Raw genomic sequence first — 26812 nt, 5'->3', positions numbered from 1 at the left:
AGTGTGAGAGAGGTAACTCATACCCACAGCGCCTGAAACCAATGCACAAAGCAGAAGACCTTACGCAGAATATCTCTTAAAGCTACCGATGGAGCAGAACTGCTGCATGGGTCAATAACCCGCTCTTTGAATAGAGAGCATTCAGTGCAGCTTTATACACACACTGGAGGTAGAATTATTGCTATTCTATCTAGGGGTCAAAGTTTGGGGGTTAACATGACCCAGTTAGCCCCTGCTGGAAGATGTTGTAATTGCACCATAAGGTGGCAAAAAGCATGTTCTTTGTTGAATGCCAATCAAAAGTTAGTCAGTCTGATAAATTTTTTTTTTTTTTTTTTTTTTTGCAAGCAGCACATAAATCGTCTTTTATATTATCACTCTTTTTTATTATTATAGCAGATGACTTACCAGTGCCTGACCCTTTTGGGGGCTGTTGAATGCCTTAGATATAGTTTTTAGGCTATATTCATATAGCTGTGCCTTCTGTCTGTCTTTCTGTCTGTCTGTCTCTCAGCCTATCTCTCTAGTATCTATGTCTGTCTGTTATTCTTTCTGTCTGTCTGTGTACCCTGTTGTCTATCTCTCTGCGGTTCTGCCTGTGTGTCTGTCATTCTGTCTGTTTTTCCATCATTCTTTGTCTGCCTGTCAATCGTTCATTTTGCTTTTGTTCTGTCTACCCGTCTGTCTTTTTGTCTGTCTGTAGTTCTGCCTGCCTGTCTTTGTCAGACTGTCTATAGTTCTGTCTGACATTCTTGTCACCCCGTCTTTCTATTGTTCTGTCTGAAGCACTTTGGGCAATAAAGTTGCATTTAAATGTGCTATATAAATAAATGAAGTTGACTGGACTCACTGGAGCACTTTTCTCTCACTGTCAGGTATTAGTGGATGTGATGTAAGAAGCTGCTGGTTAATCTTTCATAAATCGTCTCCTATAAAGGAAACCATTGCAATTGAGCCTACTTTACCACCCTTCCTGATTATATCTTAGCTCCTAGAGGGATTTTTCGACTGTAAGATATTTTATGAATACAAGTAAAGAATGAAATGCATTCAAATTATTACATTTATCATCAGCCGTGCTGATTTTACGTGGAGTCCCATGTTCACTCATTCTTGGAACATGAAGCTTAAAGATTATCTGTCCAGCGAGGATGCAAGTCATTTAGATTAAGAGTAATCTGATTGCATAGTAGGTACAAATTATTGCATAAAAGGCCAAACAAGTAGGGTAACAGCCGGCCTTTGTAAGCCCCATCTCTCAGATGATTGGTCAGTGATGGATTACTAACTCGTAGATAATTATGCAGCTAAATCCCAAATCCCGAATACACATCAGCTGTACGGACAAACATGGCCTTTTTTCGTGTACTGTTATGATATTGAAAATACTCTCAGCCCCTTTCTTCCTCTCCCTCTGTGTGGTATGATTGTAAATCGGTTATGACTGCTAATCCAGTGGCTTTTTCACTACACAAATATGAATGATATTGCACTATGCCTCATCCTATAATTAAATGCCCTATTCCTGACCCCCTAGTAAAATATTGGGAAAACAAAGTTGAGGGGATTTGGCCATGTATTATCTGAAAACAGAGAAAGCATTTATTTATTGCTAATTTTGCAACGTTGAGTAATTGTGTAATCAAATTGAGGGTCAAATTTGCCCCCTTTTTTCCCCACTTAGTTTTCTGTTTCTTTGTTTTTTCACTGTTTTTATTGCAAAATTGCTTTGTCTAAATCTGACTGATTCGCTAGTGAATCATTCAGACCAATTTGTGATTCAGTATGAATGATTAAATAAAATTGCAGTCTTGAATGATTGGCTCAGAAATTATGTCCATATGGAGAAGTATGGTAGAAAGAAAGCGAGACATGCTGGTGACCAATTTAGGATTTTTTTTCCCTGCTCGCATAGCATCTAATGAATTATTTTGAAGCAAAACATGAAAGCAGAAAAATAAATTTAATAATGTTAATTTCCATGACTTTTACCTCCTTCATGACTTTTCCAGGCTTGAAAAACAATTGACTGTTTTGTATTTGTGATGATGCAGGTGTGCTTATGCATCTTTCCTCCTTGCTTTACCCCCAGTTCTCCAACCCCAGTGACAGGAAGTGCCACTAATGCTAGGAACCGTCTCCTTGTGTGCTTTCAGAAAGGGTGGTTTTTCTTCAGGCTGAAGGGCAAAAGGAGACATTTCTCTCCTCCTTTGGCTCAGTGAGAGAGCTGACAGCCTGGTTCTGTCAGGCGATGAACTGTCAGGTAGAGTCTTTTCTCGTTTTTCTTGCTCATAGAGCATGTGGCTCTTATTCATCAGTAACAACGTCACGTTCTTCTCCTGTCTAAGCAGCCTGTGAGCTTCTGGGCTAAATACAATGACCTTGACCTATATCAGGCACTTTGGAAGAGCAGCCACACTACTATGCTCTGATCTGTGACCAAATAAACATGCGTAAGCTATTAGCGTATCGATTATATACTTTTTGCCTTACAGTGCTTTCATGGGCCCCAAACATTACATTTTTTATGCTTATTTACTCCAAAATGAATGACTAATTCAGCTCAAACAAAACCTACAGACTCCATTTAAGTTCAATTTATTTATAATTAATTCTTCAATGGGTGTTCACACTGAATAAGTCAAGTCTGCTTTGTCAATTCTTTCACATGTACGGTACATAAATACAGAGAATTGAAATTGCGTTACTCTCAGACCCTTGGTGTATACAGATAACACTACAGTAGAACATTAAATACAGAAAATAAAATATAAAGTACAACTATACAAATATACAAATAGGTCATGTAAAAAGAAAGCTAAGTAAAGCAGCACAAGGCACATGGCAGATAGTGTGCAAACCAGTAAAGTAAACTTTGCAGATATAATGATTATAATGCAAAGGAGCTTTTTCAGTCTGATCAAAGTGTCAAAAATCTCAGAGAGCAGTTCTTTATTTAAACTGACAGAAGAGGTAGTTGAATGAGGTCAGATATATGCTGAATGTGGTAGTGAGCAGACCAATGCTGTACAAAGTGTCTGGTGCAGGTCTCAGTGTGTTAGTGGGAGCTGGGGTGACTGAGGTTCAGAATTCAGTGGTGCATGGGGAAAAAGTATTTTGGGGGGGGGGGGGGGGGGGGGTCAAAGTCGGGAGTTCAGCTTCCGGACAGCCTGATGGATGAAGCTGTCCTCCAGTCTGCTGGTCCTGGCCTGAATAGTCTGTTCATGACCTGATATTTTTATTCATATCCAGAATGAGGTGATGTGAACAGTGAGCACTCAACACTCTCATGCAATTTAAGTTTCATTCAAACTTGAAGCCTGAGGTCGTCATGTAGTCTAAAACAGACTCATAGAAGTAATTACTTATGTCGTGCCAGGAAACCCCTAATATGGTTAAAACAAAATGGGAACAAGCTATTGCTGTATAAGCTGAATAAAACGCAGAAACATTTTGACTGATGAAGTGTGAAGACATTATTTTGACAATATGTTTTATGTGTGTTTTTAAAGTCACCTTCAGGTAATAAATAAAGTGTATAAGAATAATGCAGTGCTAATTGAAATAGCATTTATTACTGTAGAGAAACTATTCTGCTGCTAATTCACTTAGCTTTAATCCTGTGATAAAAAATAAAAAAGGGCTAAATGTGAAAATATATTGACCGTGTCACCACTGACTTTTTATTTCATCCATTTAACCAGAAATATGTTTCAAATTCAACTGTTTCCAGGATGATGTGCTAAAATTCGAACTTATGCCATCTTCCTTGCATCACTTCATCTGTCAGTCAACTGTGATATTGCAAAATTCTATATTTGACAAAGTACTGGTACTTTTGACATCCTCGGTGCAGAAAACCTGTGTTAATGGCTCAATAGTTGATTCTCATTCACAGAGAAAGACACATACTAAGTGTCATGACAATGGTCTACATTTTTTTTTGTTTGTTTGTTTTTTACTTTGCAAGCACAGCCATTTTCCTCTGCAAATGCAGATCTAATTTCTATATTAATACAGCACAGCTTTCAACTGTGTTTTCTCAGCTGCTTATATACCATTGCATTTTCGTCATCATCATCTTCTGTTCGTAATAGCTCAGCTATATTGACATTCATCAGCAGTCGACGGATGCTGTCATCAAGGTGATGCCCTGCCTTTGAAACACAACTCATCGGACACATATACCATTACACGTTTGGCAGAGGTGACCACAATTGCAAGGGCACGCATGCTCTCAGCAGCTCTCTGTAATGGTACACTCAGACTGTTTGCATGCTACAGCAGCGCACATGTGAATGCCGTAGGGACTTTAAGGGTGGAAATGTTTGTATCACTCTGCTCTGGTTTCGAGGTCTGAGGTGTGGTTGTTTTGTTGCTCTGGTGCTGGATGGGGATTCTGGTTTCAAGGGATTATAGCATCAATCTAGATTGGTGATGGTCCACAGGGCTGTTCATACTGGATGCATTTTTGCATTGAAACAAATGCTGTTCAACAGTGTTTTTATTCACATATAGTAGGTCTCTTGTTCCCATAATTTACATATATCTTATGCATATGAGGTGTAGGTTATATATAGGCTACCATTCAATAGATTTGAGTTGGTAAGATTTTTTTTTAAAGTCTCTTTTTACAAAGTTTCATTTATTTATTTATTTATTATTTATATATATATATATATATATATATATATATATATATATATATATGTATATATATATGTATGTGTGTGTGTGTGTGTGTATGTATGTATATATGTAGATTGTGTATTTGTATGTGTGTGTATGTATGCATATGTGTGTGTATGTTTGCTGTAGGCCAGTACACTTTGTCAGAGGTCAACCCGTTGGTTCATTCTCTGTGAAATAACTCCTGGAATTGAAGTGGGTTCTGTGTGGGTTTGTGAATGCAGCTACTGTGTGTGGAGAGCTGGCACACGGTGAGGTCTGCATAGGAAGCTGAACACGAGGTTTGGTTTGACAGAGAAAGATAAAAACGTTTAAAATACAGCTTTCAACAGATTATTTCAATTCATTTTCCCTTACCTAAAATCTGAATTCTAAGTTTTATCTATACATTCTCAGAAAATAAGGTACTAATATTTGTTTTCAAAGCACTGATATGCATCTTTAAAGTACCTCTTTGTACTATTTAGGATAGGAAAATAGTACAAATATGTGCCTTATGTACTTTAGAGTACCACTGCAGTGACAGATTTGTATCTTTTCTTTCTGAGCATGTAATAGTCTGTTTTTTTTTTTGTTTTTTTTTTAAGCAATTAAAAAATATGTGGTAATCATCTGTTGTAGTTTAATGCAACATACACTTTATGGACCGCATATGTGGCAAATGTCAGTGCACTTTTTAAATTCTAATTTATTTATTTTATTATTATTCTTAATTTTTTTTATGCTGTAAAGTTTGTAAATCACCCTTTTAATGGTGTCACTACTGGTTATGTGCTTTTAATTTACTCCAGGTAAGAATTAATTTCATGGCACATATATTGCATATCTTTCTGGTGTCCTTGCGCACATAATGTAGAAGTTACATGGCTTGTTTAAAAAAAACAAAAAAATGTATAGTGGCTTGAGAGCGGCTCTATCTGTAGACTTCCACATTTTTTTTGTTTTTACAAACTGAGTGTTGAATCAAAATCGTTTTCTATGATAATCGACAGAGTTCATACTTAAATCTAGAACATTCCCTGAACTTCAGAGTCCTTTAAACTGAATGTTGTCCTCAAATCAAGGTCATGAAATGGAATCATTCAAATCCCCCGTGTTTTCTCTTGAATTTCATTTGTACTTTCCCCTCGAACATTCTGAACGCATTTCTAGCTCCTCTGTTTTGAAGAGACAGTCTGTTGGTGTTGAGTCTAACCTTGCTCTGTTGCAAATGTTGAGAATGTCACACTTTCCCCATTCAGACTGCCTACTGAGAAAGTACCCACAAATGTTGTTGTTTTTCTTAGATGTGCCAGCTAAAACAAGAGAAGGGTTTACTCAAGTCTGGACTATTTAAGAGCATTCCTCTCAGAGGGTGAAATATGTGCATGACAAATGACAGGAAATGTACCTCCAAACCAGTAGCATCCTTTCCTCTTGTTTACTCTCTCTCCTTTAGATTTTATTATATGAATCAGCTGCAAATGTTGTTGTTTTTCCCAGACATGCCAGCTAAAGCAGGAGAACGAAGTCCAAATTAGTCAAATGCACCAGACACATTTTCAGACAGCCCAATGCGTCCATACTTAGTCACAGAATTGGAGAAAAACATGATTACATCGCTTTACCATCAAGCAGCTTGTGCCTGAGTTCCAGTATGTGACACAGCCATAAAATACATACTTTGGGCCACGATGGAGTCACAGTTGAGTGAGTTTCACAGTAAGTCTGCACTGAGAGGGTGAGATTACATGGAAATGGCATGTGTGATGGTGACACAGCTCATGCACCGCTTATAAAAACCGAGTTAGCAGCATGGTGCCAAAAGGCCATCTTGTGTGCCTCAGCCACTCAACTCACATAGTATTGGGAATGGAGAACCAGTTTGTAGTTTTTGAAGAAATGCAGTAACCACATTGATCTTAATTACGTTTTTTCACTGGTTTCTGCAGGTTAAATTTTTGGGCGAAAGGTGCCATGCTTTTGAGTTATTTTATTTAATAATTTATTAAAGTGCCCCTGTTATGCCTTTTCGAATATTACCTTTCATGCAGTCATTTAGCTGTATGTGAACATAAACCATCTGCAAAGTTGTGAAGCCGACAGTGCACGATAAATAATGTTATTGTCTATCAAAAAAAAGAGTCTGTTTGCAATCAAAATTTAATCTACCATTTCATCATCAGACTCAGGCTTGAATTGGTGAGGTCGATCGATATATTCTGTCATGGCAATGGGCATTTTTGTTTCCGACATGAACTGTAAGTGGTAGACCAATCCAGAGCCAAACTCTACGTAATAACACAGGACTGCACCATCTGACCAATCACAGCAGTGAGGGCTCATGGAAAGAAGGGGTTTAGAGAGACTGATTCTTTGAACTGCTTTGTACGAGTCATTTAGGAATAATTTTGAAAATATGTAAAATTAAATCAATTTTTTTTTTTTTTTAAACTAATGTGTTTTTTGACCTTGCATGCATGCAAGAGACTCATAAAACAATATTAGCAACTTTATAAATGGCATAACTTGGGCATTTTAAATTATTTGTTTAAAAACATTGATTCATTCTGACATAAAACTAGTTATTTGTATTTTTGAGTGAGTCATTGACTCATTAAGTCAGCCGATTGATTAAAAGCACTGATTCATTCAGAAACTAAACTAGTCATTGTCTTTATAAGTAAGCCATTGAGCCATTCATTCAGCTCATTCATTCAAAAACACCAAATTGTGAATAGTTAACCAGAATATTAAAGACAAAACTGTATAAATATAGTTTAAAATGCTTTTTTTTGTGAGGATATGCTGCTCAAGAGTTCTTTGATGAATAGAAAGTTCAAAAGACAGGATTCATCTTAAAAGATAATTTTTGTAACATTATACATTTCTTTACTAACACTTTTGATAAGTTTAATTCATTCTTTCTGATTAAAATAATGAATTTCTTTAAAGAGTCAAACAAAATCTTAACCCCAACCCCAAACGTTTAGATGTAATGTCTTTCTTGTTTGCAATATAAATCCTCTATTGATCTAACTCTCACAGCCTTCTTTTTTTATTTCTGTCTCTTTCACTCTATTTTCAAATCCCCTCTTCACTCTCTCTGTCCGACTCTTTCTTCATCAGCTTGTCTCTCCATAGATCTGTTTGATAATGAGTGGAAAATACAGTCAAGTCTCATCACCGTTATTTATAGTCCGTCTTAGAATGTGTGTGCTCATGTGCCTGAGACTGTCCATGCGATAAGCCCGTTTTATTTCTCATTGAAAATGTATTTTTTTCTTCAGTGATATGCTCTCTGTTTTATAGGTGTGGATTGCTGTTAAGTGAAAATCATTGAATACAGTATGTTTGCTAAGGCCTGTTGACTGACAGCTGATTTTAAACGTTCTCTGTACAGACGCAATTATTTTAATGTATTTCTTCGTGTCTGACTGTTTGCTTGAAATATTCAGTACCAAAATGGTGATATTTAATTGAACAGTACAACTGTTTTCATCATTGATAAATGTTACGCAATCACCATATCAGCATATTAGAATAATTTCTGAAGGATCATGTGACACTGAAGACCGGCGTAATGACTGCTTAAAATTTAGGCCATCACAGGAGTAAATGACAAACCTCTTATTTTAAATTGCAATAATATATCACAGTATCTTTGGTGCATTGTAATTTTAGAATTGACTAATAAAAGTTTGACAACCTTCCACCCACCCAAGCCAATATATGAGGCAAATTCCAATGCTTTTATTATTGTTACGAACCACAGGTCAAAATGTTCCTTCACTGTAAGTTAATTTGTAAGTGCAAACACAACTGACATTTTGTGTAGGAAATGAAAAAAATCTAGATTCTGCAGTTCTTTCATAACACCATCTTTCATTACGAAGCTTGTCGGAGAGGAGAAACCCAATAAGTTTGGTGAATTATAAAATTTCCCATTGCTCATGCTCCGTTTCCAATTAGAGAAGTTGAAAATACCGGTACCAAGTTATATATAAAAGCATCAGTAGCACGGTCTTTCATTAACACTTCTCTTTTTTTTTTGTCCAGAAACAGCCAATTATGAATTTTCTGCTTTATTGAGTTACTTATGTGAAGCTGAGATGGATAATTTTAGAGGAAATGTTCCTTCCCTCATAGTTAGTTTCTTCATGTGCTGAATCTGAGAGGTTACTCATCAGGAACGCAGGCTGTGTGTAACCGGCAGAGCAGGTGCAGTGATACCAAACCCCATTGTAAGCAGTTTTACCTCTTCTATTTCCACACACTTCAGCATTGTGAAAGACCCCTATCAACACAACTAATGCAGATCCGATGCTCTACTTAACGACTGTCTCTCTGTCTGTTCTGTCAGCTTTTGAGAGCCATCGTATATTTCTGTCTAACTCTAGCCAACATATGTCTGCTGAGCTCACGATTTCATCGGCACAAGAATTTTCTGTACAAAACTGCTTATAGTGGATTGGTATAAATGTCTCTATAATTTTCACGTGCCCTGGTCAAAGGCACATTGAGGACATCTGTGAACAGCTTTACAGTTGAGACTCCAGTCCTCACCTGACACTGCTGTAAGTTGCCGACCCTCCATTAACAGACCACTTCCTGTCCAGATGTTACGCATGTGCGTGCCAAGCCCTCCCTGTGTGTGACAGACGCACACTGAGTGGAAAACTTTCACATTCATTTAGTTTTTCTGTGTTTCTGCTAAGAGCTTCCAGTGAAAGGAATTAGCGTGGAATTAGGCTGCAGAAACACATCCACGGCCTTTCCATCTGTGAGATTTTAGCTGGGGGTTTCATAATGGGCCGTAGGTTTGAAATCGGCACGGATGACAGGGTGCGATACGAGTCTCTCTCAATCTTTACGATTCGTGGGAGAGCTTTGAAGTAATTTCTTACTTTTCTGATGTGCTTTCTAGCATTCGTACCATGTCCTAACCAGGTGCAGTGTGAAAAGCTAAAAATGTATTTGGTTATACTGAAGGGAAAATATATATTTGGTGTTTAATATGCAATAACTTGGAGTGGTATTTTTGACCTCTGAGTATTATCACTGAGTATTTTTAAATGATCAAACAATTTTAAAGCACGAATTTTATGTTGAAGTGTCCAAAAATGCAATTTGTTTTTAAATATTTTGATGTATCATTATGTAATAATAAATAATAAATTATGAAAATGCAATCTGCATTATGAAAATTTTCATTATTTTAAAATGTATTATTTTAATTCTTGTTCATTATTTGGATACAACTATGAGATACAACTATTTGAAAATCTGGAATCTGAGTGTGCAAAAAAAAAAAAAAAAAAAAAAAAGAGAAAATTGCCTTTATAATTGTCCAAATGAATTATAAGCAATGCATATTACCAATCAAAAATTAAGTTTTGATATATTAATGGTAGGAAATTTCTAGGTGTGCTCCGATCACGATCGGCCGATCGTTAATGCGCATCTCGTCAGTAAAGCCGGTTCTCTAATCAGCGTTTAATTCCATCAGGTGCGTGATTTCACATAGAGCAGCTATTACTACACAGAGCCATTGTTAACTGAGAAGATGCGCCAATAAACGCTGAAAATGAAGTGGATTTGCGCATCTTCTCTATTAACAACGGCTCTGTGTAGTAAAAGCTGCTCTATGTGAAATCACGCACCTGATGGAATTAACCGCTGATTAGAAAACCGGCTTTACTGATGAGATGCGCATTAACAATCGGCCGATCGTGATCGGAGCACCCCTAGAAATTTCCAAAATATCTTCATGGAACATGATCTTTACTTAATATCCTAATGATTTTTGGCATAAAAGAAAAATCTATAATTTTGGCCTATACAATGTATTTTTGGCGATTGTTAAAAATATACCCCAGCGACTTAAGACCAGGGTCCAGGGTCACATTTAAAATGCATGTTAAAACCAGATCTCTGTCTGTCTGTGGTTTCTTTTGCCTTTTTTTTTCTTTCTTTCATTCTTTTTTTTTTTTTTTTTTTTGCAATTAGAGATGAATTTCATAATTAGAAGTGATTGCTGATGAAAGTATACTATTGCTTATGCTTTTTTTTTTTTTTTAAGAAGTTGTGGCATTACTTTTTAAAGTTCCAGTGATGCATACTTTGGAAGTCTTCAATTATTTAAATAGTATTGAATAATTTACACAAGCGTGCTTCTATTGTTATTATGTTCGTGTTTTTTTTTTTTTTTTTTTTTACTTGTGCCATTACTTTTTAAGGTTCCAGTGACACAAAGACATACAGATTTCTATTCTTTAAAAAGTATTAAATACTGTAATCAATAAAATACCCTGCAAAAACTGAACATTTCTAATTGATTTTTTTGCTGTTTTAGACACTAGTGTTGTAACCGAGACAAGTGTGATATCCCAGGACATCCATTTTAGATATCTGAAGGATAGACTTTTTATCTGTAGCATTCAAAGAAAAAAGATGCTTCATATCCATCTTTTTTTATCTTCTCCCTCTCTCTCTCTGTCTCTCTCTATCACTGCCTGTGGTCTCTAGATGAACAGTGATTTTTAGTTACTGTTGCTATTTTTATTCGACTCCCACAACCTGGCATAGAACTCAATATCAGGGTAAAGCTGGTAATTAAGCCCAAACTGTTATAGAAGCTAAGGGTGCCAAAGCAATAACATTTACCTTCTGCGGCTCTTAAATATTGCCTGCAGTATATTCTTCAGCACCTGCCCACACAAAGGTCACCCATTCAAACTCTGTGCCAAGGGCCACAAACCATTATACTTCAGACATGTGTTTAGTGCTGATTCCTGATTCATTGTTGAACCACATACATACCTCTATTTGGAAATGATCTCTAAACAGAGTGTAGATAAACTCACTTTTTTTCATGGTTCCCTAAGATCCTTTCTCTCTCTTTTTTTAAGATTAGTATTTCTCTCATGTACATACTATGAGTGCAGTGCAATAAAACTAGATCACCCCCATTATAATCAGCAAAGCTGTCTAGACTGGGAGCACCAATTCTGTCGTATCATGTCACAAACAGAACCGCCTTCACTTAATAAATGGACTCTAGCTACTCTACATAGAAAGATACTGTGGGTACTGCTCTGTATGAGATGTAATCACATGATTATTCACATGACACAGCTGATTGGTGTCTCTTCATATCAGCAGACGATGAGCTTATTGCTCAGCATTCAAATATTCATCTAGTGCTTGCTGTAGCAATTGCAGCATGCTTCAGAATCCCCCACCTTCCCCAGCTCCACCTGTCTAGACCTGCTGCAGAGTGATTTCATATATGTTATATATAGGGGTTATTTCATATGTTATATATGCTGCAGCATGTCTGTGGATGCATTGGCAGTAGCAAGTCTCTGTACTTGCTCTGCCATGTATATTACCATGCTAAACTCTCTGACCTCTTTAGTAGCTTTAGTGAAGAACTGGATTTTTTTTCTCCTTTTTTTTTTTTTTGCATCAGGCATCTCCTTTTATTAGCGTTTGCTTGACTGGATTGACCTGTGAGCACCTGATTAACTTCCTGTTGTCTGACAGAATCTCAACATTGATTGCACATGTCATGCTTGAGTGCCCAGCTCTCCATCTTAAAGCTGAGGGAGGAGAAGCAGTTTGGGGAGGGAGTATGTTTCATTGATTCTAATATAAAAACAAGAGTTTCCTCAGCCGGCGGTCTCAGCTTTGCCCTCAGGCATCCGTCTGACATGACCACAGCTTGACATCTATCATATCGCATTTGTTTTAATGCAATAATCACCTGACCTTTAGGAGTTATATCTCTGGAGCGCAAGAGAAAGAGAAATAGAGGCAGGTTAATAGTATGTGGATGTGTTGGGAATGATTTGAGGGTACGAAATGTTCAAGAACGGATAACTACGAAGAATGTGGAATGAAATGAACGAGGTAATCAGTCAAAGCTCTGCCAAAATCACATTCAGCTTCCACATTCTGCATACTAATATAATGCATTTGCAATGAATGTTCTCACGCTATTTGAAACCCCTCAGTCTGTCGTATCTTGCATCAAAAAATTTGCATTTGCTCTGCTATCTGGCTTAATCAGTAAATGAAACCTTGAATTTTGATACACATTTAGACAATTTCATGCAATGGTGGACTTTATCATAGAACAATCAAGTGTTTTCCTAAGAAACAAAGCCTTTTGACCGGTTTTGAATTCTCCACTTCAGTCTGTTTTTCTCTGTACTGGAGTGCTGTAATGGATGTTTTGTGGAAATTCAGTATCCGGATCAAAGCACTCTTTATTTTGACTCTGTATTAAATGCATTTTCCGGAAAGACATTCAGAGAAAGGTCTGAGCAATGTTTGCACTTGTCACACAGTCAAACTGCTTCATAAATTTCAAAAGGCCACAGTGTTCCACTGATCAGTCACATTGATAACGTTTTATAGTTCTTGGGCTGCAGCTTTGATCTATGATCTGATTCAAGATTACTGCATTCATGGCCTCCCTATTATATATATTATATTGTTATTTAATAAACAATTAAAATACCAAATTATCTGTTGTCTGTTCAGTTCAGTTTTATCTGTTGTGTGATGCAGTACAGATTATTCAAAAGATTAAAGTAATAACTCACTAAATAATCACTCTTGTTGTTTTGTACGGGCGTGTGACAAACCATATGACACCAAATTTCATATCATATTTTATATAATTTTTTTTATATACAAATGCAAGCAGTTTTACAAAAATGTTCCTGTACAGTGGGTAATATCACTTGAGTCTGCAATATAGTGAAATAAAGTGACATGTTCAGCATAATATTCCCTTTAAATATTAAAGCTGTCTGTTGCATGTTGGATCATTTCCACCTAGTATTGTGTATATACACCAGAATTCTTCAACTAATCAAATTATTTTGATTTCCTAGATTTCCTAGTTTGATCTGTATTAGTTATTTCTTAACTAATTTCTATCAGTGGCCTATGGATTTTTTTTATTTATATAAAAAAAAAAATCAGAATTGTAAGATAAAAAGTGATTAAAAAAGATTTAAAAAAAACCCTATTTTTAAAATGCAGTACACTCTTAAAAATAAAGGTGCTTAAAAGGTTTTTCACAGCGATGCCATAAAGAACCATTTTTGGTCCCAAATACATAGAACCATTTAATAAAAGGTTCTTTATAGAACCATCTCTTACTACTTTTTTTAGAATCTGAAGAACATTATTTAACCACAAATAACTTTTTTTTGTGAAATGAAAAGTTTCTTCAATGTTAAAGGTTCTTTATGGAACCATTTAGACAAAAAAGTTATTCTATTGCCTCGTGAAGCACCTTTTTTTTTTTTTTTTTTTTTTTAAGTATATAAATTGAATATTGTGTAGAAAGTTTGAGTTCGAAGTGTTGAAGATGACCCTGGAGGAGAGTAGAGGACCCTGGCTGGTTGATTAGTTGAGCGCTAAATAAACAGATGTGTCTGAGATGAGAACTGAGCATCATAGGCGGATTACTTCCTCCAAACCCCAGGACACAAATCACACAACATATCTGGAAACCCTGCCTGCAAATACAGGTCACCAAAACCACTGCAGCTTCTCTCTCTTTTTTCTCACTGGCCTCATTTCCATCACAAAGTAGAGCAAAGCTCAAGCTTAAGTAATAGCAGGGATTTCGAGAAACAGATTCACAACATTGCAAGAAAGTGATTAACATCAGGGATTTTCACTTACAGTTTTTCTTTCTCTGAATACAATCGATCCTTGAGAAAGTGCTAAGGAATGGAGGAGAGCTGAATGGCGCGAGAGGCAGAGGAAGTTAGAGGAAGTTTATCTGCAGGGATTAGAGTGTGCAGCTGCCCACAGAGATTACTGAGACAGTGTCGGGAGGATTACTGGACAGAGACCCAAACACGGACTCCATGTGTGCAGCCTTTATACTTGCATCCATGTCTGGGTCGTTTAACCCTAAAATCAAAAGGAAGAAACAAGAAACGTTATTGCTCTTAAATGAAATGAATTTGTATTGTGAAATTGTTGTGGTAATTCAGTATATTTCCCCTGCAATTCTGCAATATGGTAAAAGTAAAATTAAATAATATATTTTAGGGGAAGTCGGACAAGGGGAAGTCGTGGCCTAATGGTTAGAGGGTTGGACTCCCAATCGAAGGGTTGTGAGTTCTAGTCTCGGGCCGGACGGAATTGTGGGTGGGGGGAGTGTGTGTACAGTTCTCTCTCCACCTTCAATACGACGACTTAGGTGCCCTTGAGCAAGGCATCGAACCCCCAACTGCTCCCCGGGCGCCGCAGCATAAATGGCTGCCCACTGCTCCGGGTGTGTGCTCACAGTGTGTGTGTGTGTATTCACTGCTCTGTGTGTGTGCATTTCGGATGGGTTAAATGCAGAGCACAAATTCTGAGTATGGGTCACCATACTTGGCTGAATGTCACTTCACATTATATATATAACACATGTATGCACTATATACAGTATGTACAATTTAGATTTTATATATTATTTCTTGTTGACTATGCATTTGAAAAATAGTTGCACATCTTGGTGTGCGTAATATTTGTACATCATAATATTGGTTTCATTGTCTTTTATTTATTAGGAGATTCCCCACTTTTATGTAAAGCGTGTTGAGTGCCCAGACTATATACATGTTTTATATAAAATAATTATAAATATATAAAATAATAATTATTTTACTGTTAATTACAATAATACTCAATAATATGCAACTAAGTTATAAGTCCAGACACAATTGTAATAGTAATAATAATAATAATAATAATAATAATGATGATAATAATAATAATAATGTCATCAAAATAATATCCAAATGCATTTTTTTTTTTTTGTAGGGGTTAATTGTAGACATGTTTTCATGAGATTCATTGGCTGAGCTTAGCAGCAGTCTGTCTCTTCTCACAGTCCTGTACACACGCATACGTGAGCACAGCGATGGATATTTCATCCCCAGCATGCCCTCAAAAGTGCAGCTGACTCAATTGGTATCTTTATGCTCCTTTATCCTTTATTATCCAGCCCAGGAAGCCTCCAGCCGTGGCATTAGTGCAGACTGGGTAGATCTGCAGTTTTTGCAATTTTCAGATTAAAGAGATCACCGTTTCCCAGAGCGCAACACTCCCCTTTTGCAGCTATCCATTACGCCGGCCATTCAATTGTAGTGCTGGAGAGGTCGAGGCTCGGGAGGGATGTTTTATGTAATTTATTCAGTCTTACAGACCCCAAGACACACACTAGCCGTTTTGGCATCTGCTGCCACTGACAGAAATAAGCCCTTTGTAGCTGCTCGTGCCCCCCGGGACGACTGTCTTCACGATGGTTGTGTAAGAACCGTGGTCATGAGGTATACGAGTCGGGTCTCTTACCAAAGGCAACAGATGGGCACAGGAGGTCAGTCCGTAGCTCTGTGCCCATTCCGTAAGTGAGGAATCTTGGCTTGAGGGTGCGGATGGGAGGAGTCAACCAATATCCAGCCACCCGTGTAGCCCACACAAGTGCTCCAGACATCCGCACTCACACACGTTTTAGGTTCTCTACCTTGGTGGTTTTAGGATGTAAACTCTCCCCACCTGGTTTTCGTAAAAGCTTTGTGTGGGGTGATGCAGAATTCAGAAGGTGAGTCATCACCAATCCTGGTTTTCATTAAACACTTTCTGCATTTCAGCCCCTCGTCTCTCTGTTGTCCCGCAGGTATGAAGACCCCCTTGAGCCCCACCCAGCTGATAGAAAATGGACAACTGTGCTTCGCCATCCAAGGCTGCATGGAGGTAAAGGATCCCAGCGACTCCAACATGCAGCTCCAGCAGGAGAAGAAGAAGCTGCTCTACTCGCTCTGTGAAGTCTGCAACATCCAGCTGCACTCGGCTGCGCAGGCTCAGGTCCACTACAATGGAAAGTCTCACCTCAAGAGGGTCAAACAGTTGAATAACGGAGAGCTGCCCACGGCGAGCGCCAGCTCGACTTCTACTCCTCTGCATTCTCTCAGCAGCAGCGGCAGCGGCAGTCAAGGTAAGACATCCATAACCCAGAGGAGAGAATCCTCTGATGCTTTGAGATGACGTGCTTTTTTTGTGCAGGCGTAAAGCGCTCTGATGGTAATGCGCCCTGAGTTAGCGTTTGACTCAGAGGGCCCGACTTGTCATTTCATGTGGCATTTTCAAAGAGTTGTTCTTATTAAAGCCATAGTTCACCCAGAAATGAATGTTCTGTCATCATTTCCTTACCCTCATGTCATTTCCAAATAAGTTTCCACTTTCTTTTGTGAAATTCAACAGGAGATTTTTTTTTTCTTTTTTTTTTAAGAATATCCTGGCAAGTTTTGGGGATGTCAAACTCCAAAAATGACAAAAGGCCATCATGAGCATAGTCTACTTCTACGTATTCACTCTTATTTCCAGTCTTCTTAAAGCCATAGCATTTGTTTGTGTAAGGAACAGACCAACATTTAAATCGTTATTCACTGAAAATTTGATTTCATGAGGTTTGTGAGCTAGTTACTTATTTTGAGTAAATATTGGTGCACTGCCCACTAGGCTATCTATCGGTGCAAACGAGTCAAATCTTTTTAATGAATCAGTTGATTCAGTTCAAAGAACAATCTTGGGTGTGTTTCGCATTCAACGGTGTGGTGTGGCAGTATGATAGATTGTTGAAGAAATCAATGATGTCTGCCAAATTTCTTAATTTAAAAACTTCTGCTAATTAGTTTGAGATTAAATTAATGTCAGATTATTGCTGTAATCAATGAAATGACATCTGAGGACTATTTTGTTGATTTAAAAACAATCAGTTTAAGTCTATGTCTTACTAACATGAAACTGTGCTTGTAAACACGGGTGGAGAGCGGAGTTTCCACAAAACAAGTTTGCAGTGCTGTTTGCAAATGTTTGTTGGAACTGGTTTCGGGATACACTGAATTGTTGTACTATGTCGGTAACAACAAAACTGTAGTTCGCTAACAATGCTTTTGGCAAACACCTCATAATAATTTGTTCTTGAGTTTGGATCACTAATTTGAACTTACTGGTGACAGAGGTTACAGTTGCAGCTTACTAAATGTATAAGTGAATAAAGCCTTTTTATTACAAGCTATTAAAATTTTGCAGCCTCACTCCTCATTACTTTCATTGTAGTGAAAACAGTGGCTAATGGTAACCCTATTTTACAGGGGGAAAAAAAAGTGCACACAGGTTTGGAATGACAAAAAATGATGCTGACAACCTTTCATTTCTGAGTAAGCTATTTCTTTAATTATTTTTAAATGCAAACAATCATATTAGGTGCCTTCTTTAGGCCACAGGGGTCTTGTTTTGTGGGGCTCAACCCACCTTTCTGTAGTATTTTTGTTGTGAGCCCTGGTTAATTTTTACCACAGGAAATAGCAGAAATGAGACATGTGCATCATCTTTGTAACCTCTTGGGTGTCTCTATGCTTCTCTCATGGGCCTTTGAGGATAACGTGTCTCTTTAACAGGCCTGTGGTGGTGCTGGCATGTGTTACTGGTGCGAATGGCAGCACCTGCACCTGCACCTGACCAGTAAGTGACAATTCATCAGTGTACTGTGTTCACAGTCTGGTTGGTGGGTGGAACAAAGCTATTTGCACTGTTGAGACTAAAGATGAACCATTCAGTTTATGAGTAGGAACCACATGTATGCCAGGTTACCTTTATGTTTAAACACACATGCTCTTGTTTTGCATGTTACCTGGGAAACTGTTTGGGTAGCACTGGTGGAAGATGGGCAGAGGAAGCGTGAGAAGTTGGTACTAGACTGGCAGATGAGACTGTGGCGACCCAGCTTTCACTAGATCGGTGGAAAAGTAGCATATAGCCTACAGACATTAGACAGACTGTGTTAGAGTCCATGGGAAAATTGTTGACTCTTTTGAAGGGGCGGCCAGAGCAAAATGGAAATTTTTATTCAGTTTGAAGAGCTTATTGCACTATTAGAAAGTCTACTATGTCATAGTGGATTTCATGACTTTATGAACGCTGGTAAAATAATCTGTGTGCTTTCCCTCATGAAGAATCCCAGAAAAGATTTTTCCCACCATGATGTAACTCTACTATTAAATGTAAAAATGTAAATGTCATAATGTCTGGCCATATGCACACAGACAGTTTGGGGAATTAAACAAATCTTTAAAAATGGCCTAAATGATCGTTCTGTTTGTCTACAGAAGTGTTCATTTTTGTACCTGTGATGGTTGCAGCTGTAAACTAGAAACATGAATGTTAATTTGAGGTTTAGAGGTCTGGCAGGGATTGAAATTTGTCTATATGGAATTATATTGATTTCCCAATATAAGTTCTTGTCATTGTTTACGTTGTCTGTCTCTATTAAATCTTATATTATGAATTATTATATACCATAATACCATATAAACTATTTTTTTATTACTATTTAATTTTGATTATTTAGATTTTTGGTTTTATTCCTGTTCTATATTGTTTGGACATGATCCTGAGGACCCCCATGAAAACGAGATGTTTCATCTCATGGGGTTGATCCTCTAATAAATAAACGTTTACAAATAAATAAATAAAAGTTTGAAAAAAAAAATATTTTATTGAGCAAGGATGCATCAAATTGATCAAAAGTGACAGTAAAGTACTGCATAATGTTACAAAATTATATTTTAAATAAAAGCTGTTCTTATTAACTTTCTATTCATCAAAAAAAATGTACCATGGTTCCTACAAAAATAGTAAGCAGCACAACTATTTAAAACTAAAATAAGTGCTCAACTATAACATAAGAGTTGCAGTTAAAGCTGGTGGTAGAACCAACTGGTGAGAAGTCTGATATTAAAATGTAGCAACTTGGATAGCTCTTTAATCCAAAGCTCTTCTATCCAAAATAGTGATGTCATTGCATTTGCAAGAAGTTATGTACAGACATCTTTAATATGCAGTTGTCACTTCCTGAACTTTTCCATAGTGAATTTGGTTATGAAATGCATTTTCCACTCTGGAAACTAACCAAGCTCAGTGTGAACAGAACAGGATTAAGCACTCAACAGAGGTGTGACAAGCATATTCACTTTTCATCTATAACGTGATGTAAGTGCATAGGGTGTAAGTGTGTCATCAAGTTTTACACACGTTTCTCAGACTATGTTTGGCTGGTGTTATGCGCGTCAGCCCACATGCACAGGTTGATGTGAGGGATATATATTTGTCATTATAATTTTTTTATTTTTAACTATATGAGTGTGTGAAAAGTAGAGGTGATGTTTGATCTGCCCCGCACAGCTGCTGCTCCTGCAGGGATGTCTGGGAGTGAAAGCTCACGTGTTTTCATCTTTCTCTCTCTGTGGGAGAGTCTCTGGTGCTCCATGGAGCTTCAGTAAACAGCAATAAGAGCTGCAGGGGCTGGTGCATTTGGGCAGTCATCTGTAAACACTTCAACTGCCATTTTAAAAGAATAGGTTTGCTAGGGCTAGGCCAAAGAGCCAAAGAAACTCAGGATTTTCAGATTTATGCAATATTTTTTGCAATTTTATGATATTTTCTATGTATTTGGGGGAACCCATAATTTTGTACCAAAACAATCATTGTCATGATACACATCATGTGTAGTGCTTTATTTTACAGCACCAAATATAAATTTTTTTTTATCACATGTGAATTCATTGTGAATATTTGAAATTCTAAACCTGTAATAAGAAATATATGCATACTGCTTATTAAATAATTTTTAAATAGTATGTTTTTCATAATGGCTAGTGCTGTCAGGCGATTAATCGCATCCAAAATAGAAGTTTTGGTTTACATAATATGTTCATGTGTACAATGTTTATTTGTTATGTGTATATATAAATATACACATTATAAATACATTCAGAATATATCCTGAAAATATGTGTATATACATTTATATATTTTTATTATTATTATTATCATTATATAAACACAACATATTTTTCTTAAATATATATTCATGTGTTTGTATTTATATATGCATAATAAATACACTCAGTACGCACTCATATATTATGTAAACAAAAACATTTATTTTGGATGTGATTAATCACGATTAGTCGTTTGACAGCACTAATAATAATAACATTAACACAGATGTCTTTGATGTGTTTGTAAAATGAATTACCATTCAGCTGAATCCATCGAGTGTTTGTGATTGAGTTGGACGGTGCCTCGCGCTGCAGGCGGTGTCAGTGGCTCTGAATCTTTAAGCAGGCTGCTCATTATTTGCTGTAGTCTGAGCCGGACATATGTAATTACAGCAGGGAGGATGTGTCCTGTTGACTGACAGCAGATCAGTTCTGCTCAGATCTCGCTCCTCACATCTGTGCGCTGACTTTGGATTATTGAGTCTTTTAGCCGACGTGGCACTTCATTGGCTTACAGTATACAGAGTACATTTCTGTAGTCCATGTGTGTGAAAGTGCATGTGTGTGTAACTGTAGGTCTACATGTGCAGCGCATTCTTGTTGTGGTCAGAGGAGTCGTGTCCACTAGATGGCAGCGCTATCATCTTAAAAAGAGACATTTTCGTTATTGATTTGTCCATTGCAGGGTGAAGATGGTAGTATATCATATATATATATATATATATATATATATATATTATGTAAGATTAATAATGTTTGTAAACCTCATTAAAAAAAAAGTCAGACTTTGAGGTCAAGTCTGGCAGACTCATATTTCCAATGTCTTGTTCCTTTCCACCTTTATGTCCTTTCCATTTATATTGATAAGGTGGCCAGAAAATGACTAATGACGTGAATAAGCCAGACAAATTCTCTCTTCCTGTTCTTTGAGTCATCATAGCTTACGCATGTCTGCTCTGATTCTGTCTGAAGAACCTCAGATTAAAACAAACATAAGCTACATTCACAGCTGAGTGTGGCGCAAATGTAATTTTTTCCCCCGTCATATGCGTCACAGATCTTTTTCTTTTTTTTTGGGGGGGGGGGGGGGGGTATATTGTTACCAGCAATAGTACTGAACACTGCTGCCAGACATAAAATGTGCAAAAATTATACCTTTAGGGTTACAGCGGCTTTTCACTGGGACACTACTATTAATGGAATAACTTTTTAAACAATTACTCTTTTTACCCTCTACAATTCTAAGTCTGTGTATAGTGCATTATTATTTCGTTTTCTGTTTTCTTATTAGTGTTATATTCTATCTCTGCTGTGTTATTCTTATGTATGTTTGCACTATGTCTGTACTTTCTTCTGCACTGGAAGCTTCTGTCTTCAAGTAAAATTCTTTGTGTGCGTGTAAACATACTTGGTAATAAAGCTCTTTCTGACTTCTGAAAAACTTTGTAGCCCTTTAGTACTTATAAAGTACTAGGACTCTTTTAGGGGTAAATAAGATTAAAAGATGCCCCTTTAAGTGCACGTCCCCAGTGACAAGGGGTTGTACTCCTAAAAAATAAAACTCTTGCACTTTATTTCTGAGATTGAATCTAACCTTTTTTACCTCTGATCTGGGTCGGTGTCATGCCTGGAAATAAATTGTAAATGCATCCTTTTGTTTTTTTGCATTGTGAACAATGAAGATATTCTGTTTCACTATGCAGTTTCAGTCAAACTTGACTTTCATCATAAATGCATGTATGATTTACCCTTGGCAGAAATCAAAATACTGAACTGACTAGTTTAATACTGTTTATTACAGAACTGTGCAAAACATACAGTATTTGCTATATAACATAAGATATTTGCACAGGAACAATAGAAGCTAAAATATTAGTACTGATGTATACATTTAAGATAAAGTTATTTTAATTGCATATAATGACAAAATATATTATAACATTAAATTATATAAAAATTGTTGAGAACTTTGATGAACGTAATGGTTTTGCATCTTCATATTATATTTGAAAAATTTGGGGACAGTAAGATTTGAAAGAAGCATCTTATATTTACCAAGACTGCATTTATTTGATAAAATTAAATAAAAATATTAGAATTTTTTTCCTTGCTTAAAGTATTTATTTAATTGAAAATTTTCTTTAAAAAAGTCACCCGTGTGAACAGCCAAGCTGAAATTGTGTGCATTTATGCCCATTTTAACTCAAAATCCTTCATAATTTGTAAGATTTGCAGAAAAATGCTGACAAATAAAGTCAAAGGGTGGCCTATTTTGAAATAAATTTTGTGTGAATGTGTTTAAAGTGTCCCATCTTTCCTGGTTCTGATTATTCTTCCATCCATTCTGCTGTTATTGAGGTCGTGTACGACTCCACAGAATGCATTATTCAAATTTTACCCTTTTTTACCTTCCGCCCTCATAATTAATCAACATGCGGTTTGATGCCAGCCTTCACTGCACATCAGCTTCACCGGCATTGCCTTCTTTTATTTGTTTACTTCTGCTGAAAGAGCCAGTGTGAGGTCTTTAATGTATGCGGGTCAGTTTAGGAACCAAACTGGTGAATGGTTTGGGCCACATTTAAAAGATAACGCGAACAACTTAAAAAAAAAAAAAATGTAAATGAGTTTTTTTGGAAATGAACTCATTAGTGAAACTGCTTGAATTATGCAGCATGTTGTTGAATAAATGTCATGAATCATTTGGCGAGTCGTCTGCCGTCTGGTGAAATGTGCTCGCCTCACAGTGATGTCGTCTCAGTTGATGAGTCATGACGTGTGCGTGAGGTACAGCCATCGCCGGAATCAAACTTTAATGGTTTCGGTTGAAAGATTTATATTATTTAGAGCAGCAGGGGTGTGAGGCAGCATTCTCACATGATGTCCTAAACGCAACCCTCATCTCAAGCTGGAAAAATTAGGCTCTCCGCGTGGAGCTGTGAGAGGATGTTGCCCCGTGGGCTTCCCTCATGACTATACTTCAAGCACAGACGCTGCCTTTACACCTGCCATTAACATGCATCTCATATCTGGATTACATTTATACCTTTAGAATCAAATACATCTCCAGTGTGATCAAGCAGAGTTCTGATCTTATTTACCAGCACAAAGTAAAAAAACTGTCTTCTTTTGAACCTTCTTTTTTACCTTTTTCTTTTTCTTAATTTTTCTTTTTTTTAATCTTCTTAACCACTTTCTTCTTTACCTTCTTCTTCACCCCTTCATCTTCTTAGCAAACCTTTTCTCCTTTTTGTTTTTCTTAACAACTTTCTTTTTTCTTTTTAACCACCTTCTTTTTCTTTACCTTCTGCCTAACCTCCTTGTTCTTCTTTTTAACCTTTTTTTACCTACTTAGTTTTAAGTCAAAAGTCTCCTCCTTCTTTACCTTCTCCTTCTTTACCTTCTTCTTCTTCACCTCTCACCTTCTTCTTCACCTCTTTCTTCTTTACCTTCTTCACGTCTCACCTCCTCCTTCTTCTTCACCTCCTCCTTCTTTACCTTTTTCAACTCTCACCTTCTTCTGCTTCTTCACCTCATTCTTTACCTCTCACCTTCTTCACCTCCTTCTTCACCTCCTTCTCCTTTACCTTCTTCACCTCTCACCTTCACCGTCTCCTTCTTTACCTTCTTCACCTCCTTCTTTACCTTCTTCAACTCTCATGATCCTTCTTCTCCTTTTTCACCTCTTTCTCCTTTACCTTCTTCACCTCTCACCTTCTTCTTCTTATTCACCTCCTTCTTCACCTCCTTCTCCTTCTTTACTTTTCTTCAACTCCTCCTCGTTCTTTACCTTCACCTCCTTCTTCACCTTCTCCTTTTTCTACTTCTTCACCTTCACATTCTTCTCCTTCTTAACAATTTAATTTTCTTTACCTCTTTACCTCTTTACCTTTCTTTTTCTTAACCCTTGATCTTACCACCCCCTCCTCCTCCTCCTTCTGATTCTTCATCTTCAGTATCTTCACCTTCTTAACTTTCTTCTAATTTACAAATTTCTTCTCCTTTCTTTCTTTCTTTTTCTTGAACTTCTTGTTGCTCTTTACCTCCTCCTCCTTCTGCTTCTTCTGCTTCTCCTCCTTTTTCTCCTTCTTTACGGTTTTCTTTTCTTAAACTTCTTCTCCATCTTAACATCCCCCTTCTTCACTTCCTCCTTATTCTCCTTCTTCGTCTTCTTTTTCTTCTCCTCTTCCTCCTCCTCCTCCTTATTGTTCTTCTTCAAATGTGGAATACCTCGCTGACGACATTTAAATTCATTTACCAGATTGCATTACATCTTAGGTGGGTTTTTACCTTGCGTTTAATGTGGTCAGGCACATTTGATTGTGAGCTACTGTATATCAGGTGTAGAGTAGGCAACATATGTGTTGTGATGGGATGGAGAAATAAAATGCCTCCTGTTGCAAAAAAAAAAAAAAAAACAACAACAAAAAAACCTTCTCCTGTTTAAGCAAGAGAAATTATGCAAATGTTCAGATCCAATTTTCCATGTGAGTGCAAATACTGCACGGACCATTTGCTATTCAAACGCCATCAAACGTGTTTCTGTCGAATAGACCGAGGGAGAGACAACCCACCCAACAGGCGTTTGATGAGTCTAGGACGGCCAGCGCACGCCTCCCAGCAGATGGCCTGTCCTTCCCGTAGGCCTGTTTTCCATGTGGGTGTACATTTGTCCCTGTGTCTGTGAACGAACTTGCCCCCCGCCCGTCCAGCTCCTTTAGATTAACCTTCAAAATATATCCTGGAGAGAAATTCTCTGGGTCACACACACAGTATGACAAGTCACTCATGGCTGCGATGTTGTTGGGAGCGTGCATGTGGCATGAATTTCTTGCTTTCTGTTTATTTATGTGCAGGGGGCACCTTATCTTCATTTGCCTCCCTGACCTGCTGCTCTGCATGGTAAAATAAGTAGCCTGGGATTAGTTTGGTGTGGGTTTTACTTTGAATATGCCGTGCCTTGTTCTTGAAAACAGCCTTTACTCTCCGTTTGAAGTTGAAAAATGGGCCCATATGTTTGGAGGTAAACAAGGGATATTTGAATTATTTTTCACTGTTGTTTATTTCTTTTTCTCATTCTTCCGATGCGTGAGCTCATCATTATGCTAAAAACATGTTTTGCAGAGAGATGCTGCTTTGCGTGACCACAAAGCTTCTAAACATCTAAAAGAACAGTTTCACAAAATGGGGCAAGAGTATGAGAGACCCCTTTTTGTGTATAACTTTGCAAGTTATGCAGGTTTCCACCAAAAACCAAGGGCCGGAAAAAAATGCTGACAAAAGTCTGGAAATCTGGAACCGTTAATAGCACTGGATAATGTTTTCAATGCCTAAAGCATTCAAAACAGCAGCTCAATGCCTAGACTGACATGATGAAACTAGATCAGTTCCATTATAATCAACCAAACTGTCTGCAGTGGCCAATGGGGACACATCAATAGACAGACACCTGGTTCCTGTTTTTTGTTATGCTGCACAGCTACTCCTGATGCTTCACTTGCATCCTTCCACTAAAATAAGAAAATCAGCTGGTCATTATCGCAAAATAAACCCAGACAGGGTGATCGGGTCTTCCTTTAAGGTGTTAATGTTTTGATAATGACCAGCTGACTGGAAATGTCTTACATATTATACAGCTCTTTGCCAAATAAATGAATGCACATGAAAAATTCATTTAAAGGATATCAGAGAGCAGAGCAGTGACATAGAATTATTTAATTAACATGTGAATTGATTCTGTGATATATATATATATATATATATATATATATATATATATATATATATATATATATATATATATATATATATATATATATATATATATATATATATATAATATTAAAGTTTTACATTTATTTATGCAATTTCTAGGAAATAACAGTAAAAAAATCACACATGATATATCCAATTATTCTTTGCTTGAGTACAGTGAATCATTGTTTCTTGTGGGGAGTCTATTGAGTGGTTAGCAACACGACTGGCTGTTTCAGTATTCCCGTCTGACTCCTGTCGCACAGAAAGCTCAAAGCTAGTGAGCTGGCCTGACCAGAGCACGGATACAGATGAGATGGAGAGGAACGTAAATGAGGAACACGGCAGGAGTCTACTCCAGAGGTGTGACATTTCATTAACAATGGATTTAAGCCTAATGGCTTTACCCTCGGCATTTCACCGGATGATTGCATGAATAATTTCCTCTCATGCTCCGGCAGATTTGTCTATGAGCAGTTGTTAGGTTGTTAGGCAGTTCATTGTTTAGTTTATGTGGAGCTCTTGAG

At 37.2% G+C, this 26812-nt stretch overlaps 1 protein-coding gene across 5 annotated transcripts in view; it reads left to right on the top strand.

Moving 5' to 3' along the window:
* LOC127965381 (zinc finger protein 385B) overlaps positions 1-26812 on the top strand; it is a 127754-nt gene that overhangs the window by 8432 nt on the left and 92510 nt on the right. For 2 of the 5 annotated variants that reach the window (XM_052566186.1, XM_052566182.1), the window contains exons 1-2: positions 16140-16291; positions 16367-16684. In XM_052566186.1, coding sequence (XP_052422146.1) covers positions 16276-16291; positions 16367-16684 — 334 coding nt within the window. In that variant the 5' untranslated portion in view covers positions 16140-16275. Of the gene's footprint in view, positions 1-2092; positions 2264-16139; positions 16292-16366; positions 16685-26812 lie in introns of those variants that run through there. The other 3 variants (XM_052566183.1, XM_052566185.1, XM_052566184.1) reach the window with 3 other exon arrangements.

This window comes from Carassius gibelio, chromosome B9 (genome assembly GCF_023724105.1).
Source record: "Carassius gibelio isolate Cgi1373 ecotype wild population from Czech Republic chromosome B9, carGib1.2-hapl.c, whole genome shotgun sequence".
NCBI lineage: Eukaryota > Metazoa > Chordata > Actinopteri > Cypriniformes > Cyprinidae > Carassius > Carassius gibelio.
This window is presented reverse-complemented; position numbering and strand designations above follow the sequence as displayed.